Source organism: Scyliorhinus canicula, chromosome 6 (genome assembly GCF_902713615.1).
Source record: "Scyliorhinus canicula chromosome 6, sScyCan1.1, whole genome shotgun sequence".
In the NCBI taxonomy this organism is placed as follows: Eukaryota; Metazoa; Chordata; class Chondrichthyes; order Carcharhiniformes; family Scyliorhinidae; genus Scyliorhinus; species Scyliorhinus canicula.
Window position 1 is genome coordinate 193,715,377 of NC_052151.1, and position 26,511 is coordinate 193,741,887.

The window sequence follows — 26,511 nt, forward strand, 5'->3', positions numbered from 1 at the left end:
TCCATGGCGACGGGCCCAGCTTGCTGGGCCGCGATTGGCTATGACGCCTGCGGTTGGATTGGCAACGCGCATGTCGTATGCATTACTCCCCCCCGGGCCGGAAGGACTGTTGGCCAAGTTCCCAGGGACCTTTGTCGAGGGCCTCGATACCATAAAAGGGGCGAAGGCCACGATCAGAGTGGATAGGAATGCTGAGCCCCGTTATTTTCGCGCCCACCCAATGCCATATGCACTGCCCCCCAAAGTTGACCACGAGCTGGACCGGTTGGAGCGTTTGGGCATAATCCGCCCTGTCCACTTCGCAGATTGGGCCACACCTGTGGTCTCCGTATTGAAACCCGATGGTTCCGTACATCTCTGAGGAGACTATAAAATGACTGTAAACCGGGTATCCCGCCTCGACCGTTACCATATCTCTCATATTGAGGACTTGTACACAAAGCTCAGCTGGGGCAAAGCATTTACAAAACTTAACATGAGCCATGCATATCTGCAGCTAGCTCCGGATCCGGGTTCCCGGAAATTCGTCGCTATTAACACCCACTGGGGGCTGTATAAATATACCCGCTTGTCATTTGCGGTTTCCTCTGCCCGTGCAATCTTCCAGCGTATTATGGAAAATATCTTTTGGGGTTTACCAAGTGTGACAACCTCAATACCGGCACCTATGATAGGGAGAATCTGGCCAAAGTTCTCAGGTCCACCTCCAAAAGAAGGAATGTGCATTTCATCCCCCAAAGTCACTTACCTGGTGAGGACAAGGTGCAAGCAGGCAATCTGACAGGCACTCATCCCTCGCCAGCCAACTTTCCCTGGGCTCGTCAAGAATTATGGTGAATTCAGACCCAATATGGCCATGTTGCTTAACGCACTCCAACAGCTGTTGATAAAGGAGCACCAATGGGCCTGTTGCCCCTCGCACCAGAAGGTGTTCCAGAAGGTTAAGCGACGACTCTCGCCCACGGATTGACCCGTCGAACCAGGTGCCCTTCACGTGCGACGCCTCACCTTACGGTGTTGGAGTGGCACTAGCACACCAGATGCCCGATGGCTCGGAATGGATGATAGCCCTCACATCTCACACCCTCGCTGACCTCGAACGGAATTATGCGCAAGTCGAGCAGGAAGGCTTGGCCATCGTGTTTGCAGTACGGAAATTCCACCAGTCCGTTTACGGGAGCGCCTTTACAATTTATACGGACCACAAACCCTTACCAGGAATATTTAAAGAGGATCCCTTCGATCGCATCCGCCCAAGTCGAATGGCGGGCTTTGCTCCTGGTGGCCTATGGAGCACCCTGGAACACCGCCTGTACATGAGGCTACCGCACGCTGACGTGTTGAGCCATCTGCCCCTCTACACGATTCCGCCAGTGCCCCTCTTCGGCCATGGTGGTAATTGCTGCCCACCACTTCATGGACAGCTTGCCGGTCACACCAGCTCCTATAAAGGAGTGGCCCAAGATGGACATGCAATTATCATTGCTTGTCCTGGTGGATATCACTCCAAATGGCACGTGGTCCACCGGGTACAGACCGCGACTACGTGAATGACTGTGGACAGGTTGCAACAGATTTTTAATGCGCTCAGGATACCCAAAGTCCGACCGATAACAGGGCAGCGTTCGCCAGTCAAGACTTCGAATCGTGCATGGCCGCAAATAGAATACGGCACATGAGAACTGCCCTGTAGCAACCGGCCTCCAACGGATTGGCCGAGCGAGCGGTCCAGATTTCCAAACGGGCTATGAAAAACATGCCTACTGGGCCTTGGGAGACATGGCTGAATAATTTCCTTTTTAGCTATCGGATGACCCTGCATGGTTGCACCGGCGGAGGTACTAATGGGAGGACGGATTAGAACTCGCCTCAGCCTCCTTTTTCCCAGTGTCAGTGCATGGATCCGCCAGTGGCAGGACGGACTCGCATCGGCGCACAGAACCCCCCTGATCAGCGCCGAGATCTGCGCACCGCTCTCTGTTGCCACCGCCTGTCGGGCCGGGACCCGAAGTGCTCGACCTGCCTTCAGGGCCATCAGACGATGACAACGACAATGACTTCAACATGGACACACCAGCCCACCCGACAACAGTATTCAGGTGCGTTTTGTGGCAGCAACTTTACCGGTCGCGCCGCTCCCACCTCCACGTTGTACACAGTCAGTTGCCGGTACGCTACATGCCTCCCGAGATGGCCTTACTGCGGGGCTACTATCCACTCCCCAAGCGGACAAGGGGGCCTTACCTCCACCTGAGGCAATGGACGTCTCTCCGGACTGCGGATCGGAAGGAGTGTTATGACCCCCTCAGATTCCAAGCGATATCTTATGTCCGAGTCCCCTCCTACACCATGGAATATGAACTACCCCGGTGACTGAGGGGCCGGAGCCTCCTCCCTGACGGGCAAGCGTTTCACAGTATATAAACCCCGGCCTGGGTGCAGGTTGGAGAGGGTGTCCTTTCAGGGTTAGGAGTTAGAATAGAACAGTACAGCACAGAACAGGCCCTTCGGCCCTCGATGTTGTGCCGAGCAATGATCACCCTACTTAAACCCACGTAACCCGTATACCCGTAACCCAACAATCCCCCCTTAACCTTACACTACGGGCAATTTAGCATGGCCAATCCACCTAACCCGCACATCTTTGGACTGTGGGAGGAAACCGGAGCACCCGGAGGAAACCCACGCACACACAGGGAGGACGTGCAGACTCCACACAGACAGTGACCCAGCTGGGAATCGAACCTGGGACCCTGGAGCTGTGAAGCATTGATGCTAACCACCATGCTACCGTGAGGCCCCTAAGTTGTAGTACTTGTTGTTACTGTGTTTGGTGTAAATAAACCTTGTTCTTATCCAGCCTACCGTATGTTCCATGAAGTCTTTCCCTTCGGCTGCTACACAGACCATTCCTGTAAATCTGCAATACAGCATGCGTAGGTTCCAGTCACTTAACCATGGCTGATGTGAGATTCTTGTACCGACAGCTACTGGAATCTCTTATTAGGGACAGAGGGACTTATCATTCTGGAGCTACGGGAACTCATCAGGGGGGAAACAACATGGATTTACAAAGGGTAAGTTATGTCTTGTGGACCTAATTTTTGGGGAGCTGACAATGGGAGTGCTAGAGATATTATTCACGTGGATCTCCAGAGGAATTTAAGGCAGCACGGCCGTGGTACTGCGCCCGTTTCACGACGGCAGCGAGCAGGTGTGTTTGAGGCCGTGTTGAAACGGGCGTGAAGGCCCGGCCGCTCGGCCCATCAGCCTCGGAGAATCGTCGCTCGCCGTAAAAAACGGCGAGCGGCGATTCGTGGCGTGGGTCGGACGTGGGGGGGGGGGGAGAATAGCGGGAGGGTGTGATAAATGTCGGGAGGCCCTCCCGCTATTCTCCCACCCGAAGTGGGGGGGGCGGAGAATCGCGCCCCCTTTGTCCAGCACTTGACCAATAGTCATTTCCAGACAACACTGCATGCCTTGGCATCGCAAATGCACATCTAAATACTTCTTAAATTCTCGTCTCTGCCTCCACCAGCCTTTCAGGCAGCGGGTTCCAGACTCCCACCACCCCAGGTAGATCGGACCCTTCAGGATATTAGTGGTCAAAGAGAGGCAATGGAGGGCAGCACAGTAGTGCAGTGAGTAGCACTGCTGCCTCACAGAGTTGTGGTCCCAGGTTCGATCCCGGCTCTGGGTCACTATGCGTGTGGAGTTTGCACATTCTTCCCGTGCTTGCGTGGGTTTCGACCCACAACCCAAAGATGTGCATGCTAGACGGATTGGCAACGCTAAATTGCCCCTTAATTGACACAAAAGAATTGGATACTCTAAAATAAATAAAAAATAAGAGGCTATGGGCCAGACCACAGTCCACATAGCAAGGGCGGCCTACCTCTCACCACTGTTGGTCTAATCAGTGGGTCAGCCACTCGACAACTTCAGCAGAGATAGCAGCTGCCAAGGCACAGGTAGAAGAAGGCCTTTCTCTGTTGAGCTATCCTCGAAAGTGAAGTAATAGTTTTGTTTGACTTTGAAGAAGAAGGCATACAGCATGCGTGCCTTCATCGACGGGGTATTGAGTACAAGAGTCGGCAGGTCATGTTACAGTTGTACAGGACTTTGGTTAGGCCACATTTGGAATACTGCGTGCAGTTCTGGTCACCACACTACCATAAGGATGTGGATGCTTTAGAGAGGGTGCAGAGGAGGTTCGCCAGGATGTTGCCTGGTATGGAGGGTTATAGCTATGAAGAAAGGTTGAGTAGATTAGGATTCTTTTCGTTGGAAAGACGGAGGTTGAGGAGGGACCTGATTGAGGTCTACAAACTTATGAGAGGTATGGACAGGGTGGATAGCAACAAGCTTTTCCCAAGAGTGGGGGCGTCAATTACAAGGGGTCACGATTTAAAGGTGAGATGGGGGAAGTTTGAGGGAGATGTGCGTGGACAGTTTTTTATGCAGAGGGAGGTGGGTGCCTGGAACTCTTTGCCAGCGGAGGTGGTAGAGGCGGGCACGATAGCATCATTTAAGATGCATCCAGACAGATATGTGAACGGGCGGGGAACAGAGGAAAGTAGATCCTTGGAAAATAGGCGACAGGTTTAGATAAAGGATCTGGATCGGCGCAGGCTGGGAGGGCCGAAGGGCCTGTTCCTGTGCTGTAATTTTCTTTGTTCTTTGTTATGCTGGGTCCAGTCCGGCACCGGTAATCAGGGCCTCACCCTCCACTGTCTGCATTGGAGTCAGGGGTTGGCCAGAGCATTCCTTCATGGACCATGGAGGTCCTTCAGTGAAGGCCTTCTCACTCTGGGAACCTGTTGGGAGGCTGACTCAAGTTAGCTGGTGGTTACTCTACATGCCGTGGGCCTGTCCTGACACCAGTAAACTGACAGTGGGTGTGGAGAGTGGCCGTTAATTGGCCAATTCAGTCAATCAATTGTCCGCCTGCCTTAGGTCAGCAGGTCCCTGCCATTCCCGCTTCCGCGTGGGGGTGTGGGCTTAGGTAGGGTGCGCTTTCCAAGAGCCGGTGCAGACTCGATGGGCCGAATGGCCTCCTTCTGCATTGTAAATTCTATGATCTATGTTTCTATGCGTGGAGGTGGAAAGATATCGGACTCTGTTCCTGACACCTTCCACCGAAATTTCATGAGGCCTCCTACCTCGCAGCCACCTTCAGATGGCAGTGAAATTCAACCCTTGCATTGCCACAGCAAAGATACATTGGTCCAATCGGAATTGCAGCATAAAAACATTAAAATATAGCTGGGCTAAAAGTAGTAACACCAGAAGGACAGCTTGAACAGACTAAGCTTGTCTTCCCTTAAGTATAGAAGATTAAACGGTGACCTAATTGTTTCAGCTGATTAAAGGATTTGATAGAGTAGATAAGAGTGGGGAGGAGTCCAAAACAAAAGGGGTCTAACCTTAAATTTAGAGCTGGGCTGTTCAGAGGTGATGTCAGGAAGCTCTTTGTCACACAAAGGGGAGAGGAAATTTGAATCTCTTCCATAAAGGTCGTTTAGGCTCGGGGTCCACTGTTAAAATGTGATAATTGAGATTGACGGGCAGCACGGTGGCGCAGTGGTTAGCACTGCTGCCTCATGGGGCCGAGTTTGTTTCCGGCCCTGGGTCACTGTCCGTGCCGAGTTTGCCCACTCTCCCCGTGTCTGCATGGTTCTCACCCCGACAGCCCAAAGGTGTGCAGTGTAGTGGATTGGCCATGCTAAATTGCCCCTTAATTGGAAAAAAAATAATAATTGAGATTGATGGGTGTTTGTTGAACAAGAGGATGAATGGTTACAGAACCACGGCAGGTAGACAGAATTAAGATACAGGATCAGCCGTGATCTAATTGAATGGCACAAAAGGCCCGATTGGCTACTTATATTGCTATGTTCCTAGATCTTTGCCTATTCCAATTCTGACATCATGTGCATCCCTGATTTTCTTTGCTCCAGCTTTGGTGGCATTGCCTAAGGCCCTAAGCTCCGGCATTCCCTCTATAAATCTTTCTCCCCGTGGCTTGGTTTCAAATTTGTTTGATAATTGATGCTGTGGGGCATCTTGAAATGTTTGGTTATGTTAAAGGTGCGTTCTACATGCAAGCTGTTGCCTTTTCTCACAGTTTTGCGCAACCTTCTATTTGCTTACCAAAACATTTGTGCAACTGTGCCCCCTTTAAATTCAACATTTGGCCTCTTGGTGAAACCCTTGCGGGATTTTTAATCTAGTTTATTGCTTCCATTTCTCGTCAGAAACATATAGCCACTCCAGCCAATTAGGCGGGGCACGCAGACATCAAAGGCTGGCTTCTGACTGTGATGCTTATGGTATTCTTTGGCCTGATTCAGACTGACTGCTAAGTAACATGCTGGCAAGAAATGGGATGGCAGATTTGTTATCCGCAGGGCAGAACTCTCCAAATGAACTAAAGAATGCTTGGCCCAGTAAGCCTGTCGTGAAGTGGCCAAACTAAATACATCCGTGTCATCCTCCACTTGGCCTCCAACCTAAATTGACAGGATGCAAATTGAACCCTCTACACTTGCAGTCATCTTTCCACTTTTTTATTTTTGTGTTTACATCTTGGAAATCTGTCCTGGGATTTTTTTTTTAACCTCTTAAAGACAGCCGTAATGGGCAGCAGCGTTATTCCTGTCGTGAAACGAAAAGGATAGGCGGGATTCTCCATTGCACGAAGCCGATATTGTAATTTCCGATCGGGCGGAGAACCCCTGTTGACGACCAAATATTTTGGGATGCTCCACCCTCTCCAAAATGGTTATGTCGAGCAGCACACCGCACGCCGTCGGGACGGCCTCAGGACGTTACCTGAAGATCCTCCCACAATGCTCTGCCCCCAAAGGGCCGGGTTCCCGACCACGTGTGCTCTCAGTTTTGGTGAATCCGGCGTGGCGACTGTGGACGGTGTCCAACACCGGCACAGTCGGGCGGGAGCCGTGCTGCTGGCCAGGGCGGCTTCGGCGAGGGCTGGAGGAACTGGTGAGGGAGGTGGCCCAGGGGTGGAGAGGAGATGTTCAGGGGGGTCATTATCTGGCAGGTCAGGTCTGCACACGGCCGTCACCATGTTGTACGTCATGACCGCTGTAGGTCGCCGCCGTGCACGTGCGTGGCCACGGAACCGGCAATTCTCCAGCCATTTATACCGGGAAGGCCGCGCATTTTACATGGCGCGGCTGCTCACATGGCACGGTCGGAGGATCGGTGCGGGGGCGCCACCAACTTTTTTGGCGTAAAACCCAACACATCCTCCGGACATAGCCTCAAAATCGGAGAATCCAGTCCAAGGTGTTTTAATTAAATGAATTCAAAACTCACTTGGAATTGAAGTTAGCACTTGCACTTAGTATCATCATACATTGACTTCTATTTCAAATCTAAAGTAGATGTGTAAATTTCAATGCCATGCAGTGGCAAAATATCTAAAGTTCAATTACTCTCTTACAGTATTGTTTATGAATTTTAACTGTATGCCTTTTCAGTAATTCTAATCTTAAATGTTTTGAGATTACCCCTGGTGGCATTTTTCATCTGGAAGTGCACGAGGATGATACTTCGGTCTGTCAAATACAACTCCATTATGACCCTATTGTATTTTCAGTGATCAAAATCAGTGTCTCTCAAACTTTTTTTCCGGGTCCCATTTTTACCAACCGGCCAACCTTCGGGACCCACATCGGCCGACCTTCGCAACGCACTCCTGCCGACCTTCGTGACCCACGCCGGCCGACATTCGCAATCCACCATTTTCTCTTACCTTTAATGCAAGAGGTGAGCCTGCTTGGTCCTCATTTACTTGTTTGCTGCTGACAAAATGGAGAAACCGCAATCGCGCCCGAAACACGCCGACGTTCGGGGGACGTGACCTGGTCTCTGCCTCCCTCCAGGCAGAAAGAATACATTGAATTTTTTAAAAAATCTTCTCCTGCGTCTCCGATTGCGCAAATTCGTACGCAAATGGGGTCCAGAACAAGGAGAAACAGTCTCAAAATAAGAGATAGGACAATATCCAAGCGTGGGCTGACAGGTGGTGATTTACATTCAGATCACAGAAGTACAAGGCAATGGCCATCGGAAACAAAATGTAATTATTACCACTTGGCATTCAATGCATGACCATCACCAAATCGCCCCACCATCAACATTCTGGGGGTTACCATTGGCCAGAATCTGAACTGGACTATAAATACTCTGTGCGGGAGATTCTCCGTTTACTGAGACTAATGTTGATGCCAACGCAGAATCTGTGGACTTTCACAACAGCAGTATAGCGGGTAAGGCAGATGAACTTAGAACACATTAGTGCTTGATATTAAGATGTTGTGGCTATCACAGAAACGTAGTTAAAGGAAGGGCAGGATTGGCAGCTGAATGCTGGAAGATACGGATGCTTCAGGAGAGATAGAGGGGGATGTAAAAGGAATGGGGGAGCAGCATTACTAGTTAAGGAGAATGTTATAGCCGCATTGCGGGAGGCACCTCGGAGGGCTCATAAAATGAGGCAATCTGGGTAGAGCTCAGGAACAGTAAAGGGGCAATCACAATGTTGGGGGTTTATTACAGGCCCCCTAACTGCCAGCGAGAGAAAGAGGAGCAGATCGAGAGATATTGGAGAGGTGCAAAAGTAACAGGATTGTCCTGGTATGGAATTTTAATTCCCCTGATACTGACTGGGACTTACTTAGTGCTAAGGGCAGAGTTTGTAAGGTGTATCCAGGAAGGCTTCTTGATGCAGTAGATAGATAGTCCAACTAGGTATGGGACAGTACTGGATCTGGCATTGGGGAATGAGCCTGGACAGGTGGTTGAGGTTTCAGTAGGGGAACGTTTTGGGAGTAGCGACCACAATTCTGTAAGTTTTAGGGTTTGGACAGGGATGAGGGTAGCCCTCGCGTTAAGATACTAAACTGGGGAAAGGCAAATTACGATAACATTAGACAGGAATTGAAGATTTGGATTGGGTTCGGCTGTTGGAAGGTAAATCAACATCAGGCATGTGGGAGTCTTTCAAGCAACAATTGATTAGAATTCAGGAAAGTCACATTCCTGAGAACGAAGGATAAGTATGGGAAGTTTAGGGAGCCTTAGATAATGAGGGATATTGTGAACCTCATCAAAAAGAATAACAAGACTATTGTATGGTCTAGAAGGGTGGGGACAGTCGATACCCTTAAGGTGTATAAAGAAAGTAGGAAGGTACTTAAGTGGGAAATTAAATGGGGTCATGAAAAGTCCTTGGCAAGTAGGATTAAGATGAATCCCAAAGCTTTTTATTCATATGTAAAAAGCAAGAGGGTGGCCAGGGAAAGGATTGGACAACTTAAGGACAGTGGGGGGAATGTATGTGTTGAGCCTGAGGAAATGGGCAAGGTACTGAATGAATACTTTGCATCAGTGTTCACCAAAGAAAAGGACTGTGTGGTGTGTGGACAGTCTGGATCACGTTAATATCGAAAAGGAAGAGGTATTGGGTCTTTTAAAAGGTATTAAGGTAGCTAAGTCTCCGGGGCCGGATAGGATTTACCCCAGAACACTGAGGGAAGCAAGGGAGGAAATTGCTGGGGCCTTGACTGACATCTTTGTATCCTCATTGGCTACAGGTGAGATCCCAGAGGACTGGAGAATAGCTAATGTGGTACCGCTGTTCAAGAAAGGTGGCAGGGATAATCCAGGAAACTATAGGCTGGTGAGCCCCACGTTGGCAGTGGGTAAATTATTGGAGAGAATTCTCAGGGACAGGTTTTATACTCATTTGGATACAGATGGACTCATTAGCGATAGGCAGCATGGTTTTGTGAAGGGGAGGTCGTGCTTCACTAACTTGATCGAGTTTTTGAGGAGGTGACAAAGATGATTGATGTGGGGAGGGCAGAGGATGTTGTTTACATGGACTTCAGTAAAGCCTTTGACAAGGTGCCTCATGGCAGACTGGTACAAAAGGTGAAGTCACACAGGCTCAGAGGTGAGGTGATAAGCTGGATACAGAATTGGCTCACGTCACAGAAGGCAAGGGTAGCAGTAGAAGGGTGTTTTTCTGAAGGGATGTTTATGACTAGTGGTGTTCCACAGGAATCTGTGCTTGGGCATCTGTTATTTGTAGTATACATTAATGATTTGGAGGAAAATGTAGCTGGTCTGATTAGTAAGTTTGCGGATGACACCAAGGTTGGTAGAGTGGCAGATAGTGTAGAGGATTGTCAGAGGATACAGCAGGACATAGATAGGTTGGAGACTTGGGCAGAGAAATGGCAAATGGAGTTTAATCCAGACAAATGTGAGGTAATGCATTTTGGTTGGTCTAACACAGAGGGAAGATAAAAAGCAGGAATCACACCTTAAAAGGCAAAACTGTTAGGAATATAGAACGTCAGAGAGATCTGGGCATACGGATCCACAGATCTTTGAAGGTGGCAACACAAGTGGGCAAGGTAGTCAAGAAAGCATACGGAATGCTTGCCTTCATTGGACGGGGCATCGAGTATAAAAGTTGGAAAGTCATGCCACAGTTTAAAAAAAACTTGATCAGGCTGCACTTGGAATATTGTGCACAAATCTGGTTGCCACACCTCAAGAAGGATGTGGAAGCTTTGGAGAGGGTGCAGAGAACATTTACCAGGATGCTATATGGTCTGGAGGGTGTTAGCTATGAGGAGAGGTTGAATGGACTCAGACAGTTTTCATTAGAATGACGGATGTTGAGGGGCGACCTGATAGAGGTCTACAAGATTATGAGGGAAATGGTTAGAGTGGATGGGCAGGCACTCTCACCCAGCATGGAGGGCTTAGTCACCAGGAGGCATAGGTTTAAGGTCCATGGGGCAAAGCTTAGAGGAGATGTGTAAGACAGGTTTCATACGCAGAGGGTGGTGAGTGCCTGGAATGCGTTGCCAGGAGAGGTTGTGGAAGCAGACACATTAACGTTGTTCAAAAGGCATCTTGACAAACACATGGATAGGATGGGTATAGAGGGATAAGGAACAAGGAAGAGCTGAGGGTTTTGGCAAAGGGTGATATCATGACCGGTACAGGCTTGGAGGGCCGAAGGACCTGTTCCTTCTACTGTATTGTTCTTTGTTCTTTCTCCCCCGCTCTCCCTCAGGAGGAGGCTGTGTTCAACTGCCAGGAGCATGAGAAACAGGAGGGGGACCGCCGGACCTGCGGCCCCACACTGTGGCCAAACAGGGGGCCTGGATGTGGTCGGTGGCCCAGAAGAAAGGGAGTTCACCGAGGTGGAGGCCAGACGGGTCTCGAGCTTCTTGAACAGACAGTCCCATCGATTGTGGAGATGCAGTTGCAGAGCCAGGGACTGCATGAGGGGTTGTTGACGGGTATCCAGCAGCTGCAGGCGCAGTTGGAGCAGCAGGAGGTGGTGCCGACAATGTGGGTTACGTGGGCCAACACCGCACGGATGGCACCCACGGTGGATACATGGGGGCGACGATTTTCGTCTATGGATCAGCCTGGGGCATTCTGTGCAGCTGCTGGCCGAGGCACAGGACAGGGTTGCCGTCTGACGGGCAACCATGTCCCAGAGCCACTTGTTCCTGTCCCTGGCGCATCAAATGGGCAGTGGGCAGAACAGGGTAGCAGCACTCAACCCTGAACACCCGAGCAGCAGCCGGGCCCACCCAGGCCCGGTCGCCCCTGAAGACACCCATCAACGGGGACCCAGGTCATAGGGTAGGAATCACAGCAGGCTGCCTCTACTCTTCCTGTACCATCTGGGGATCCACCTAGACGTAGCGTTAGGTCCCGTAAGGCCAGAATGTTATACCAAGTAAGTTGGCACGGTGCTTGGCACAGTTTAGTTACAGGGGCCAGGGCACAAATATTTAGTCACATTAAACACTTGTCGGGGCTTTTCACAGTAACTTCATTTGAAGCCTACTTGTGACAATATGCAAATTTCATTTCATTTCATTGCATTTCATTTTCATTGCCACCGTTACAACCTGCCTCAGTGCTCTGTCCAATAGGTGTGAGGGGGTGGGCTGGTCTGGGCTGGCCGGTGTGTGTGGGGGGGGGGGGGGGAATGGGTGTACCCTATGGGTAATCTGGGCTCCACACACCCCTCCTGACCATCCCCACCACCGACACCCCAGGGATTCGATGTGACCGTGTGATGGAATGGCCAGCTCGCATGCAGAGAATACCCAGATGGACAGTGGAAAGTGCTACCGTGGGCAGGGTCAGACATTGTCAAATGATGCGGAGCACCAGAGCGTATCGCAGGGCAGGCTGTGATCATCCTCCATCCCATGGACCAGATCCACTATTACTGCCGACCCAGGGCCCGCACCCCGTAGTGTGGCAGGTATGTACCACGGAAGGAGTTGCAAGGGAGGTGTGGGGGGTGGCAGGGGGATGGGCGAGGAGGTGTGGGGGTGGGATGTGGTGTCCATGCCCCTGGCCAGAACCCCCCCCCCTCCCCTCCAGGTGGTGAACCTGGAGGCGATCAGAGCATCCCGTGCGCGCTCGCCCTGGCGTACATGTCGTGTGGCCTCCGTGATACTTAGGAAGTAACAATAATGACCCCAAACCCCCCATTCCCCCCTCAACCCAACTATCCTCCCTCCCTCACCCTCTTGCTAACTTAACACCCCTCTCCCCGCTAGCTTCACCCCCCCCAACTTAACTACTGGCTACAAACAGGCCCTTAAAGAAAGTGATGAATGCCATCCACCTGGAATAGAACCTTTCTTCCCAGCCTCTCAAGACATATTTAATCTTTTGCAGTCTCAGGCATTCTGCCAGGCCCTGGGTGGTGCTGCCGACCTACCTTCCAACCAAGACTCGCCTCCGGGCCACTATGGAGGCAAAGGCCAGAACATTAACCCTCCTCCCCTCAAGGAGCCCTGGGGAGTCTGACACTCTAAAGATCGGCACCAGCGGACACGGCTCCTGCTTGACCCCAATGATCTCCAACATGGTCTCAAACAAAATGAGACCTAGGACCTAATTAGATTGGGGCGGAACCAGGACATGTGTGGGTGATTCGCAGGCCTTCCTGAACAATGCTCACACCTGTCCTCTGGGTGCCCTCTGGCCCCAGCCAACCCATCAGATGTATGGGTGCCCCAGCACAACCAGTACCATCTTGTTGGCTGGAATAACTGTGTGTGGAGAGTGTAATCGATATGTGCGGCTGCAGCATGTCAGCTTCCCAAGTGTCAATCATGGACCCGGCAAATCCTGCACCATTTTTCATAGGAATCCATTGTGTTCCAGGTGGCACAGGTGCTAGCCCCTGGAATCAGTCCAGGTGTGGCGCCAGTTTTTCTGTCAGGAAAGTACAGAATCCGGCGTTGGCGCCAACACTTTGTCTCAGAAACAAAGAATCCCGCCCCAAATCTTCAATAAACAGCATACTACTGGGCTATTATGTGTTTTTTAATCGCCACAAATTCTCACTGAGCCATCACATATCAATGCAGGAAATATTGGTGTTTCCCAATCACTCATGGCAACAGGTTCAATGACTCCTATTCATACTAGTCTTTCTAGTTCTGCTTCAAATTTTGGCCAGATGGCATATAGTACGCTTCTATCTTTGAGTCATTTGGGTGTGCTGTCCGGCTTGATTTTTAGATGTACCTCAACTCCAATCATACAATTAGCGAATTTTCAAACACTTTCTCGTACTTCAGCAGATGTTGTTGCAAGTTGCTCTTTGAATCCACTCGTTGATTTACTGCTTCCAATTTAAGCCTAATCTTTGCAAACCATGCTCTGCCAAAGAGAGCTGGAAAAGTTCCAAGGACAAGGTGAAGAGGTGACTTTGATGTCTGCCCATTTGCATCTACTTTGAAGATAATGCATCCTTTTCATGGTACAACCTCTTCAGTATCCATCCTTAGGACCACATTTGCTGACTTTATAGGCTGATGCTTCATCTTTTGATAATAAATTGCCTCAGGTATTCACGATATTGCTACATCCGTATCCACTTCTATTTAGTTTCCATGACCTTTGAGTTTTGGCCGAGTCCAAAAATGTTGTTGATCACCCCACATTGACAGGATGCCTAGCTTCAGTTCCTGCAGTAGCTAGAGCACGTTATACTTTGAGTGCTCTTGAGCTTCGTCCACTAGGTGATAGACATGACTAGTCTCTGTAGATATGGGGCGGGATTCTCCGACCCCCCCGCCGGGTCAGAGAATCGCCCGGGGCCGGCGTCAAGCCCGCCTCCGCCGTGTCCCGAATTCTCCGCCCCGAGATTCGGCGGGGGTGGGAATCGTGCAACGCCGGTCGGCGGGCCCCTCGCGCCAGTGGGAAGGCCTCCCGCAGCGATTCTATGGCCCGTGATGGACTGAAGTCCCGCCGCTGACTAGCCTCTCCCGCCGCCGTGGTTTAAACCGCCTCTCTTACCGGCGGGATTGGCGGCGCGGGCGGGTGCCAGGGTCCTGGAGGGGGGCGTGGGGCGATCTGACCCCGGGGGAGTGCCCCCACGGTGGCCTGACCCGCGATCGGGACCCACCGATCGGCGGGCGGGCTGTGCCGTGGGGGCACTCTTTTTCTTCCGCCTTCGCCATGGTCTTCACCATGGCGGAAGCGGAAGAGACCCCCTCCCCTACGCATGTGCCGGTATGACATCAGCAGCCGCTGACACTACGGCGCATGCGCGGACTTACGCCGGCCGGCAAAGTCCTTTCGGCCCTGGCTGGCATGGCGCCGAAGGCCATTCAAGCCAGCCGGCGGAGTGGGAACCACTCTGGCGCGGGCCTAGCCTCTCAATGTGAGGGCTTGGCCCTTAAAGGTGCCGGCTGGCGTGAACGGCCTTTGGCGACTTCCGCACCTTTGGGGCGGCCCGATGCCGGAGTGGTTCACACCACTCCAACCTGCCGGGACCCCCCGCCCCGCCAGGTAGGGGTGAATCCCGGCCATGGTTTGTTTTTGCACATTATTGGTGTAGGAGAAGCTTTCTGAGCTCAAAATACCTTGGCAACATGGCCTTCTTGCCACAGTTCTTGCACATATTTGTTTTACTCCAGCATTCACCCGCTGAGAGTCCAACCTGTGTACATCAGTGACATGGTTGCACCCTTGTGGTATCAATTTTATGGAATTGCTATCCATCCCTACTTGTGAAGCTTCTTTTGTTGCTAAATCCATAGATATGACAACTTCCACAGCAGCTTTTAGAGTTAAATTTAATTAATAATCTTTATTATTATCACAAGTAGATTTACATTAACAGTGCAATGAAGTTACTGTGATAGCCCCTAGTCGCCACCTTCTGGTGCCTGTTTGGGTACACAGAGGGAGAATTCAGAATGTCCAATTCACCTAACACATCTTTCGGGACTTGTGGGAAGAAATTGGAGTACCCGGAGGAAATCCACGCAGACACGGGGAGAACGTGCAGACTCTGACCAGACAGTGACCCACGCCGGGATTTGAACTTGGGACCCTGGCGCTGTGAAGCAACAGTGCTAACCACTGTTCTACCATGCCACCCAAATTGTAAATCACTTAAAATAAGCAATTTACTCTGAATAGCTTCACTGTGGAGTCCGCAAACCAGCCTATCACGAAGAGTATCAGCAAGCGTATCATCACCAAATTCACAATATTTTGCTGACGTTCTTAAAGTTGCTATGAATTGTAAATGCTTTCACCTTCTTCCTGACTACAGCGATGGAACTGAAATCTATCTGCAAACAATAATGGTCGAGGAGAGAAATGACCCTCTTAGATTTTCATTCGGTCGATGTAATACTTAGTACCCTAGTTTTGCTAGGTCAACTCAATTTAGAGGCACCATGAACGTTTTGCACCCGACTGAGCTGAGTTATGTTGCGACATTTGGGTCATCCGATGTCAGATTTGCTGTGAGATATAAATGGCATCTTTCTTCGTCCGAGTTCTGAGTCTCACAGTCTTCATCTATTGCATCCATAGCGTATGTTTTTCCTGCCATTTTGGGTACTGGATCCTTGGGTCAATCATCAACCAAACCTTCCGATTTTTATGCAAAGTGTGACATAGACTATCACCTTTATTTCAAGCTATGTGAATTTTTTTTCCGTTTGGCCTGACTGCAATTTGACCTGTTTCCCCGAGTAGTGGCCGGTCCAGACTTGGCAGACTTTGAAATTCACCTTGCCTGCAGCCCGTTTAGCTTCGCCACGTGCGTGGCCCCTGCAGCCCGGACCCCACTCATGTGTGTTTGTGTGCGTGTATTTTTGTGTAAGTGAGTCCGGTCCTGAGAATCTTCCTTTGCTACCAATGCCGTCTCTACTTTTTCATCAATGAATTCCTTCTTTCAGCGACTTTTCTGCCTCAATCCTCATCGGCAGTTTCTCTTTAGTTTCTATTTCTTGCCACAAAGAGAGTAGTGGCAAAATCCTGCATTTGGGAGGCTATGCTCTCCTGCGGGAGCTGCATTGTACATGATTTATCCTCCAGCTGAGAATTTAAAACAGGAAGCATTTCTCAATCCTTTGCCACGCAAATTTATCCATAGCGAAGATTGCAATGGGTTCTCTAGGAAATCCTACTATTAGGTCACCATTTTGAGCAGCAGCCCAATGACAGGATCCCGCAGCTGGCCACCCCCTCAATGTTTGTAAACATCGGGCTGGATTCTCCGGTCGCCGACACCGAAATCGCATTCGGTAGACGGCCGGAGAATCCAAGTTTTCAACCAAATCGGGGGCAGCGCCACTTTCACAATTCTCCACCCCTCCAAAGCGCATTCAGAGAGTAGATATCGACGGCCTCAGGCCGCCCTACCGATGCTATGCCCCCGGCAGGTCCAAGTTGCAGATGGCGTGGGTCTCTCATGGTCTCACCTGCGGGCTGTGGGGGAACATTATTCGGGGCAGGGGGCACTTTCTTGAGGTGGTTCGGGGCACGTGAGCTGGCTGGAGGGGGTTACTATTTTGTGGGCCTGGACCGCAAGCTGCGCCCGCCATATAACACGGCTACTCCGCTGCAGGCCGCCGCCGTGCACATGCCTGGCTGTGAACCTGGCAATTCTCCGTGGCACTTCGGCAGCTCGAGCGGGTGGTCTAAGCTGCCGTCCTGCTAGCCCCAGCAAAACGGGAAAACTGGGGCCATTTTCCAACAGTTTTCCAAACCACCACCATTCCCACGGAGGCATGGGTACATAGCCCCAGAATCGGAGAATCCAGCACATCCTCTTTGATTAATAGGTCTTGGTCCACTTCAAACAGAATCGAGTGCTTTCAAATCACCTCGCCTCATGCTTGAGTGGTTTTGAAGTGGTCAGCAAGCAATTGACAGCACTTAACTCTGTTTGAAGTGGTTGATGTCCATAAACATTGAACTGCATTCACCACTGTCAGGATTCTCCGTTGCTGGCAGTGCACCATGGCTGGGGATTTAATGACGACGTGGGGCTGCCCACAATGGGAAACCCCATTGGCAAGTTGGCGGGTTGGAGAATTCCAGTGGCGCGCCATATCAGAAAACTGGTGGTGAGCAATACAGAATCCTACCCACGCTGTTTAGGGTACTTCAGAGTTACCCAACCGTGAAGGAAAATGAATGTAGCGAAGATGACAGCTGTGTGTGTGTGTGTGTGTGTGTGTGTGTGTGTGGAAGCTGTCAATCACAGCTCAGTAAAGGAAATGAATGAAGGGCTTGCAGCTCTTTGATCTGAGGGGGTTTAAACACAGCTGTTTGACCTTCTCTTTCCAGGAATTGACAGGTGTTGCGTCCTATGTCTTGGGCCAGCAGATGTATTGCCCAGGTGAGTGTTATAAGGGTATTTATTTTTCATTTATTTTTTATTGCCTCTGCCTGGATAGGGGTCTCTTGCTGTGAGATTCTCCTTATTCGGGGGGTCTCCTTATTTAGTGGGTCTCTGGAGGATCTCCTTATTTAGGGGATCTTGGAGGGTCAATAATTTAGGGGTCTCTATAGGGGTTTCCTTATTTAGGGGGTGCAACATTCACCCATCAGCAGGATGCAATCAGTTTCATGCAAGCCTCCAGCTGGTTTCCTGATCCATGGCAGGCACCCATGGAAGGTCCTGCGGGAAAACCACACCAGTATAAAAAACAATTTTTGGGCTTCCCGCCGAATTTTGCCCCCCAGCCAGCTAACACAGCGGTGGGGTCATGAGGAAATTCCGCACATCTTTACTCAGAGATTAGTAAGGGCGTGGAATGCCCTGCCTGCAACAGTAGTGGACTCGCCAAAACTAAACACATTCAAATGGTCATTGAATAGGCATATGGCCGATAAGGGAATAGTGCAGATGGACTTTAGAGTGGTTTCACAGGTCGGCGCAACATCGAGGGCCGAAGGGCCTGTACTGCGCTGTAATGTTCTTATGTTCTATGTTCTATCAGCTATCTCTCTCTCCTCAAATGCTGCCAGACCTGCTGTGTTTTCTGGCATTTTTATTTCAGATTTTCAGCATCCGCAGTATTTGGCTTTTATTTAAGTCGGCGTCCTCTGGGTCCTGCCCCTCCTACCAATGGGAACAGTTTCACCTCATCTACATGGTCGAGAGCCCTCATGATTTTGAACACCTCCATCAAATCTGCAGTCAATCTTTCTTCTCCAAGGGGAACAGCTTCTATTCTTGCTGCTTGACACATGTTAAGAAAGTGAGAGGGAGAGTGTTAGCTGGAGAGTCAAGGCCAAAAATGGCAGCATTGACATCAAATCAGCATTGCACAATGGTTGACATCAATGTCTGCCTACTCTGCAGACTTCAGGTGGACACTCCCTGCAAAAATGCCATCAGCAAAATCATGCCAGCACCAGAAGTGTTTTCATGGGATGTGGGTACCGCTAACAAGGCCAGCATTTGTTGCTCAGTTCTAATTGCTCTCGAACCGAGTGGCCATTTCAGGGGGCAGTCAAGAGTCAGCCACATTCTTTTGGGCATGTTGGCCAGACTAGCTAAGGACGGCAGATTTCCTCCGGGTGCTCCGGTTTCCTCCCACAGTCCAAAGATGTGCAGGTTAGGTGGATTGGCCATGATAAATTGCCCTTAGTGTCCAAAATTGCCCTTAGTGTTGGGTTGGGTTACTGGGTTATGGGGATAGGGTGGGGGTGTGACCTTGGGAAGGGTGCTTTTTCCAAGAGCCGGTGCCGACTTGATGGGCCGAATGGCCTCCTTCTGCACTGTAAATTCTATGAGATTCTGGGATTAGCTTTAAATTTTTGGATTTTATGAATTGAATTCAAATTCCACTAGCTGCTGTACTGAATCACGTCCTCCCAGGGCATTGCCTGAGGACTGCTAGTTCAGTGACATGAACAATATGCCATTGTCTCCCCTGTACCACGCTGGCACTTTGGAGGCAAAACTACATTGAGAGCACAGGCAAAGTGGGCACCATTCCCCAAATTTTGCAACCACTTAGCTGGACGGTGCGAAGCGAGCCAGTTCAATCTGAGCCGCAGGACAATCCTTGCTGAGCGCTTCTCAGTTTCGCCTGTACGTTTTGATCCAGGTTCCCTCGGATTCAATTAAGGCCAGTTTCCAAAATGATATCATCAGCTGTCCTTGATCCAACAAACCTTAACTTAATCAACACAAGTGTAATGATGTTCAAGGGAATCATAATTCATTTTAAAAAGAGGCACTGATTGTGATGCACTTTACTGTCAGGGTTTTACATTATGAAACATTCCTCATCAAATTGTATTGGGCAAGGTGTAATCAAAACCGATTTTGGGCACTGCTGGTACTGGCAGGCAAGTTCAGTGGCTGATTGGAAGGCTTGAGACTGACCTGGAATAATTGGGACCACTACATTTGTGGGCTAGTGCAGCCAATAATTCGCAGAGAAAACAAAAGTCACTAATGAAGTAGGTAATTAAAAGCCTGCGCCTGCTATCACATAGAATCGCTACAGTGCAGAAAGAGACCATTCGGCCCATCGGATCTGCACTGACACCACGCCCCCCCCCCCCCCCCCCCCCCCCCCCCCCCGAAAGATCACCCTGTCTCTCACCCTATCCCCAGAACCCCATCTAACCTTTTGGACACTAAAGGGGAAATGTAGCATGGCCAATCCACCTAACCTGCACATCTTTGGACTGTAGGAGGAAACCGGAGCACCCGGAGGAACCCCACGCACACACGGGAATGAACATACAAACTCCACACGGATGGTCACTCGTCACAGAAGGTCAGAATTGAACCTCGGTCCCTGGCGCTTTGAGGCAGCAGTTTTAACCACTGCACCATCATGCTGCCCCGCGACTATCTGCATTCAAATTTTAAATCAAAAAAAATGAAAGCAGAATATTGCACTGGCTGTAAGCAAATAAAATAAGCCCACATTACTGAAAATTTCCTGAAAAAGTGTGGTGGCTTTTTTTCCAAACATACGCACTGTGTTTCGTTAGTGACTTTGTACTATGCATATTTGTGTGAGGAATCAGTAACGGATAAGGAAACTATTGGTTGTGAGCTCTTTCTCTTGAACCATAACACATTATAGCAACCATTGAATTTCCCAGTCATCAATTGTGAATCACTTTCAACTGCAGTGAGTGCTGCCATGATCATCAAACCTTCAGTGTTAATACCATTATTATACGTTAATAGCATAAAGCAGACTGGTTGGTTGCACAGACGCTGGCAGTGACTAGCAGCATAAAAAGTGATCAAAAATAGAATGGAGCAGGGCTATAAAACCTGCATTGTCCATAACACATGAGAAATTAATTGGTGGACATGCGTGACTGCAAAAAAGTAACCCTGCTTTGTTAGGGTTTATGGCTTCAGTTGATGGCAATCCCTCGATGCCTTGTTTGGAATCATTTCCGCCCAGCCACTATCCTTGCCAATATACAGAAGGGACATATGCACTGCATAACGAAGCAAACTTATTCAAGCCTTGCCCCTTTCTTTTGAATTCCCTAGGTGTTTTCTTGTGTGGTCTGCGTCTAGACGGCAGCTTTGGGGATTGTCTGCTCTCCCAACATAAAGTGCCTGAGCCTGTAGTTTCTCAAAACCATTACACTCTATTCGCAGGCGGTATTTATATATTTGGACCTCTACATGAGATTGGAGTTCCACCTCCTTTTAGTTCTTGCTTACTTCTCTGTCCTGTGATCTGACGTCATTATTACATCAGCATCATGTTTCCTTCTGATGTTAACCCAGGCGCTTGGGCAGCTGAGAGTTCCCCATTGCTTTTTCCATGGGATTGCCATAGACAATCAGAGTCGATTTGCCAACCAATCTGCATCCCTTTTCTCCTGTGGTGTAAATTGTCGTGATTGTTTGAAAGTTGGCATTCTTGAGTTTGACCGCTTTAGTCCGCAGGGCAGCACGGTAGCACTGTTGCTTCACAGCATATGGCACAAATGTCCCAACCGGGACTATCGATCATGCCGATCCCAATCCGGGCCGGCTTTTCATGGTTTATTCTATGAGCCCCAGCTGATAGGCCTCCGCCTATCAGGAGGGAAGCGGGAAAACCCTTATTCAACGAGTTCCACGGGGTGATCAATCCGGGCACCCCAGTAATATTGTTGTTAAAATGTGATAGAAATGGATAATGCATGCAGAACTTTAGTATTTCTTGAAGTGTGAATAGAATATCTAACATTATTTTTATATGGTGCTTTTAGTCAACTTGAAGTATATTCTCCACATGAAATCAGCCATTCTGTGTGGATATTGAGTACCAGTACATGGCGTGATTTTAATGCACGTTGATGCTTGCACTGAAGAATTAATGGCCTTGATCATACTGATGCAGGGTTATTGAGAAAACAGTAACCATGATTACTAGAAAGCGATATGAGTCTATGTATATTATAACACAATTACAATTTTTAGTTTGCTCAGATGGTGCATGTTGAGAAATATGCTGCTGTCATTCTGTTTTCTAAAATTAGATCCATTTCAGAAAATTAGCTCAGTAACTACTATATCTTAGAAAAAAGATGTACTCCGAGTGTGTTCTGAAAGATGAAACAGTCTACAAAGTACTAATGGAGTGAAATATTTCAATTTTCACTGTGGGAAGGCTATGATGTGACTCATGTTAAACTCGCAAAATAATTTTAATAGGAAATAACAATAATAAGGAGGAAATAGGACTGGATTACAATAATGGCTCTTCAGCAACTGATGGTGTAGGAAATGGCCCTTAGAAAAAGAAAACTTGAAATGGACAAGATACATTAAGGAAAGTAAGATGCAAAAATATGAAAGGATGTAACGTGACAGATAGGAGAGCATTTACAAATCTGAAAACAATCCTGTCTATTGTTACGATGCTCAGGTTCCAGTGTTTACCAACGTCAGGTTATGGAGACCCAAGCTGCACAGAAGAAACTCTGTCTCTTTTTTGTAATGGAACTGTTACTTTACCAGTTACACTGTGTGTCCATGGGGCGCGATGAGCTCTCTCTGGTCATGTGATGATAACACAGAGGATCTCTTGGCAGACTCGTTTAACTGATACCTGAGCCAAACAGACATGCTTGGAATTTGTAATGACAGGTTGAAAATCCCTTATCTGAAATGATTGGGGCTGAGGATGCATCGGATTTTGGAATTTTTCAAATTTCAGAATTTACTGTGCATGTGCGGTGCACGTTGGGAACCATGCATGTGCAATGCGTGTTGTGAACTATGCATGTGCGATGCGCGTTGGGATCTGCGTATGTGCGGGAGGCGTTGAGAACTGCGCATCGCCCGGGGGCCTTGTGGGATTTCCCACTCGAGACGTCATGTCAGTGCTCGGAAAAAAGTGCGGATTTCGGAATTTCTCGGTTTTCGGAATTTCGGATAAGGGATACTCAACCTGTACTCCTTCCGAAGTGTCCAAATCTGTGCCGGTTAGGTGGTAATTGCCGCTTGGTGGTCTGTTTAGCACACTGGGCTAAATCGCTGGCTTTGAAAGCAGACCAAGCAGGCCAGCACCACGGTTCGATTCCCGTAACAGCCTCCCCGAACAGGCGCCGGAATGTGGCGACTAGGGGCTTTTCACAGTAACTTCATTGAAGTCTACTCGTGACAATAAGCAATTTTCATTTCATTTCCTTTCATTTTTGGTGTGCAAAGATGTGCAGGTTAGGTGGGATTAAGGGGTTACGGGCTAGGGCGGGGAGTGGGCCTCGACGAGGTGCTGTTTAAGAGGGTCAGTGTAGACTCGATGGGCTGAATGGCCTCCTTCTGCACTGTAGGAATTCTATGCTATCGTCCAAGGGATGAATCTTGACTTTACGCTACGGTGTCGAATGGGTAATAAGCATGTTGACAACCCATTTAAAAAAATATTTGTTCATGGGACACGGGTGGCGCTTGCTGGGGAGCATGTATTACCCATCCCTAATTGTTCTTGAACCAAACGGCATTTAAGAGTCAACCACATTGCTGTGGGTGCGGAGACACATGTAAGCCATCAAGTTGGCCAACATTTACGTCCTGGAAAGGATTGACTCCAAGCTCTGCAGAATACCCAGTTTAAATCTAGTGCCAGACTCCTCTGCGGGGAGATGCTGGCATAGTGGTGCGGTCACTGAGCTAGCAATCAAGAGGCCCACACTACTGACTACTGCTGTAGGGACATAGCAGCTGATGGAATTTCAATTCAATTAAATACATCTGGAATAGAAAGCCAGGTAGCATAGTGCTAATGTTACTAGTTACAAATGCACTAGTAATGGTGACCATGACAACTGTCAACGATTGTTGTAAACACCCATCTGGTTCACTTATATCATTTAGGGAAAGAAATCTGTATGTGACGGCAGACACACAACAATGTGTTTGACCCATAACTGCCCTTTGACATAGCCCAGCAAGCCACTGTGTTCAAGGGCAATTAGGGATGGGCAGTGAATGCTGCAGTGAGGGGCTGGTTTAGCACACTGGGCTAAATCGCTAGCTTTTAAAGCAGACCAAGGCAGGCCAGCAGCACGTTTCAATTCCTGTACCAGCCTCCCCGGACAGGCGCCGGAATGTGGCGACTCGGGGCTTTTCACAGTAACTTCACTTGAAGCCTATTTGTGACAATAAGCGATTTTCATTTTCATTTTCATGCTGGACTTGTAACAATGGCCTCACCCAGTAAAAGAATTCATGGTAACAAATACCATCAGCCCTCTTATGCATGCTGTGCCATTCAAATTCTCAACTGAGTCATCTGACGTCTTAGTGTTGACTGCAGGTGACAATTATTTCAATGACATTTGTGTGCTACCTGTCTTGGATGCGAGGTAACTGCTGATCTCGATCCCTGGTCTGTTTTCAGGCCTTATCAGGTTTCACATCCATGGTGGCACGGTAGCCACGGTGGCACGGGGGCTGGTTTAGCTCACCAGGCTAAATCGCTGGCTTTTAAAGCAGACCAAGCAGGCCAGCAGCACGGTTCGATTCCCGTACCAGCCTCCCCGGACAGGCGCCGGAATGTGGCGACTAGGGGCTTTTCACAGTAACTTCATTGAAGTTACTCGTGACAATAAGCGATTTTCATTTTTCATTTTCATAGCGCAGTAGTTAGCTGCTGGTTCACACCGCTGAGGACCCAGGCTCGATCCCAGCCCCTCAATTGAACAAGAAGAATTGGACACTTTATAAATTTATATTTAAAAAAAAGGTTTCACAGCCAGTTCACCTTCTGGCACCCCACTGTCTAAGCCTCTGGATTATTGGTGGTAAGGTGACTCAGTGAAGGCATTTACCTGCATGTGCACTGACCGGTTTCCTCCTTCACGTCTGTGGCCTTATCCTCATAAAGGAGCCCTGAAAAGGGACCATGCAGTGTCTGCTAATATGCTGAGACCTCTTGTTACTGACAGGCACTGTTATGATATGCACTTCAGCGATAGCAGTGTCACATCAGCAGAAGGGATGTGTGTCATATAGAACATAGAACAGTACAGCACAGAACAGGCCCTTCGGCCCTCGATGTTGTGCCGAGCAATGATCACCCTACTCAAACCCACATATCCACCCTATACCCGTAACCCAACAACACCCCCCTTAACCTTACTTTTATTAGGACACTACGGGCAATTTAGCATGGCCAATCCACCTAACCCGCACATCTTTGGACTGATATATATGATCCAATCTCTGTTTCACTCTTCACTTGTGAGTGGACCAAAGGACACACAGCTTTATACCACTGTTTAACCGTTCTCATGTGCCAAGTTTTGGGGCATGGGTCAGCGAACACGTTGCACCCGGGCGAAGTCCAAATCGGGTTTTGCGCTGGGCGTGGGCTGATCGCAAGTCAGCTGATTTGCTGCGCCCGGTCCAATCTGGATCGTGTACCCGCCGGGGGTGATACAGATAATGATATTTATATGGGCCACTAGGCGCACTTAACTATCTAACACCACATTCACCCATGCCTGCAAGGTCTCAACAGGGTGCTGTTCAGCACTGGTATAATGGTATAATGGCACCTCGGGGGGGGGGGGGGGGGGGGGTGGGGGGGGGGCTCGCAAGCCATTAGAGCCTCCCCAGATGGTCAAGGACAGGGCAGGATTACTATCCTGGCATTCTACCTGGAACCCTCTGCCAGCCTGGCATTGTCAGGGGCACTGCCAATGTACCAAGCTGGCAGTGCCAAGCCGGCAATGCCAAGGTACCCAGGTGCCAGATTGGCACTGCCAGGGATTATGGCCAATTAAATTACACTGTGCCACCATCCTCCCTTTCTAGTATGTGCGGGTGGAAACTCTACCCCATTGATTTTATTTATCAGATAAATTTACTTTGTTTTTGTTTTCGTTTAAGTTTTCTATTAAATGTGCTCGACAATTTTTTTCCCCATTTAATAACAGTGAAGTCAACCCAGACTCTCCCTATTACCTGAATCAAGAATCATGGAATCTCTATAGTGTAGAAGGAGGCCATTCGGCCTATCGAGTCTGCACCAGCCCTCCGATAGAGCCCCCTAACCAGGCGCAAATCCCACACTATCTCCATAACCCCACCTCGGGACAATTTATCATGGCCAATCCACCTAACCTGCACATCCTCCCCGTGTGTGCGTGGGTTTCCTCCGGGTGCTCCGGTTTCCTCCCACAGTCCAAAGATGTGCAGGTTAGGTGGATTGGCCATGATAAATTGCCCTTAGTGTCCAAAATTGCCCTTAGTGTTGGGTGGGGTTACTGAGTTATGGGGATAGGGTGGATGCGTTGACCTTGGGTAGGGAGTAGGGGGCTCTTTCCAAGAGCCGGTGCAGACTCGATGGGCCAAATGGCCTCCTTCTGCACTGTTATTTCTATGTAAAATCTTTGGACTGTGGGAGGAAACCGGAACACCCGGTGGAAACCCGGGGAGAACGCGCAAACTCCAAATAGGCAGTCATCCAAGGCCAGAACTGAACGCGGGTCCCAGGCGCTGTGAGGCAGCAGTGCTAACCACTGTGCCACCGTGCTGCCCTTAAATCGGATTCTGCTGAACCTTAAAGTAAATCACATTTTACCGGGCCCGCCCACTATGGGAATCAACACGTGCAGGACGGCGAATTCGACAGAGAAGGAAAAAGCCCATCAACCTCAGACGGGAATTTCCTTTCA

The 26,511-nt window shown here is 49.3% G+C and overlaps 1 protein-coding gene across 1 annotated transcript in view; it reads left to right on the forward strand.

The window, feature by feature from the left end:
* Positions 1-1,747: 1,747 nt before the first annotated feature.
* The window catches only part of LOC119966852, a 93,379-nt gene continuing 68,615 nt past the window's right edge, over positions 1,748-26,511 (forward strand). Inside the window, exons 1-2 of the mRNA XM_038798817.1 lie at positions 1,748-2,099; positions 2,988-3,077. Coding sequence (XP_038654745.1) covers positions 2,065-2,099; positions 2,988-3,077 — 125 coding nt within the window. The 5' untranslated portion in view covers positions 1,748-2,064. The remainder of the gene's footprint in view (positions 2,100-2,987; positions 3,078-26,511) is intronic.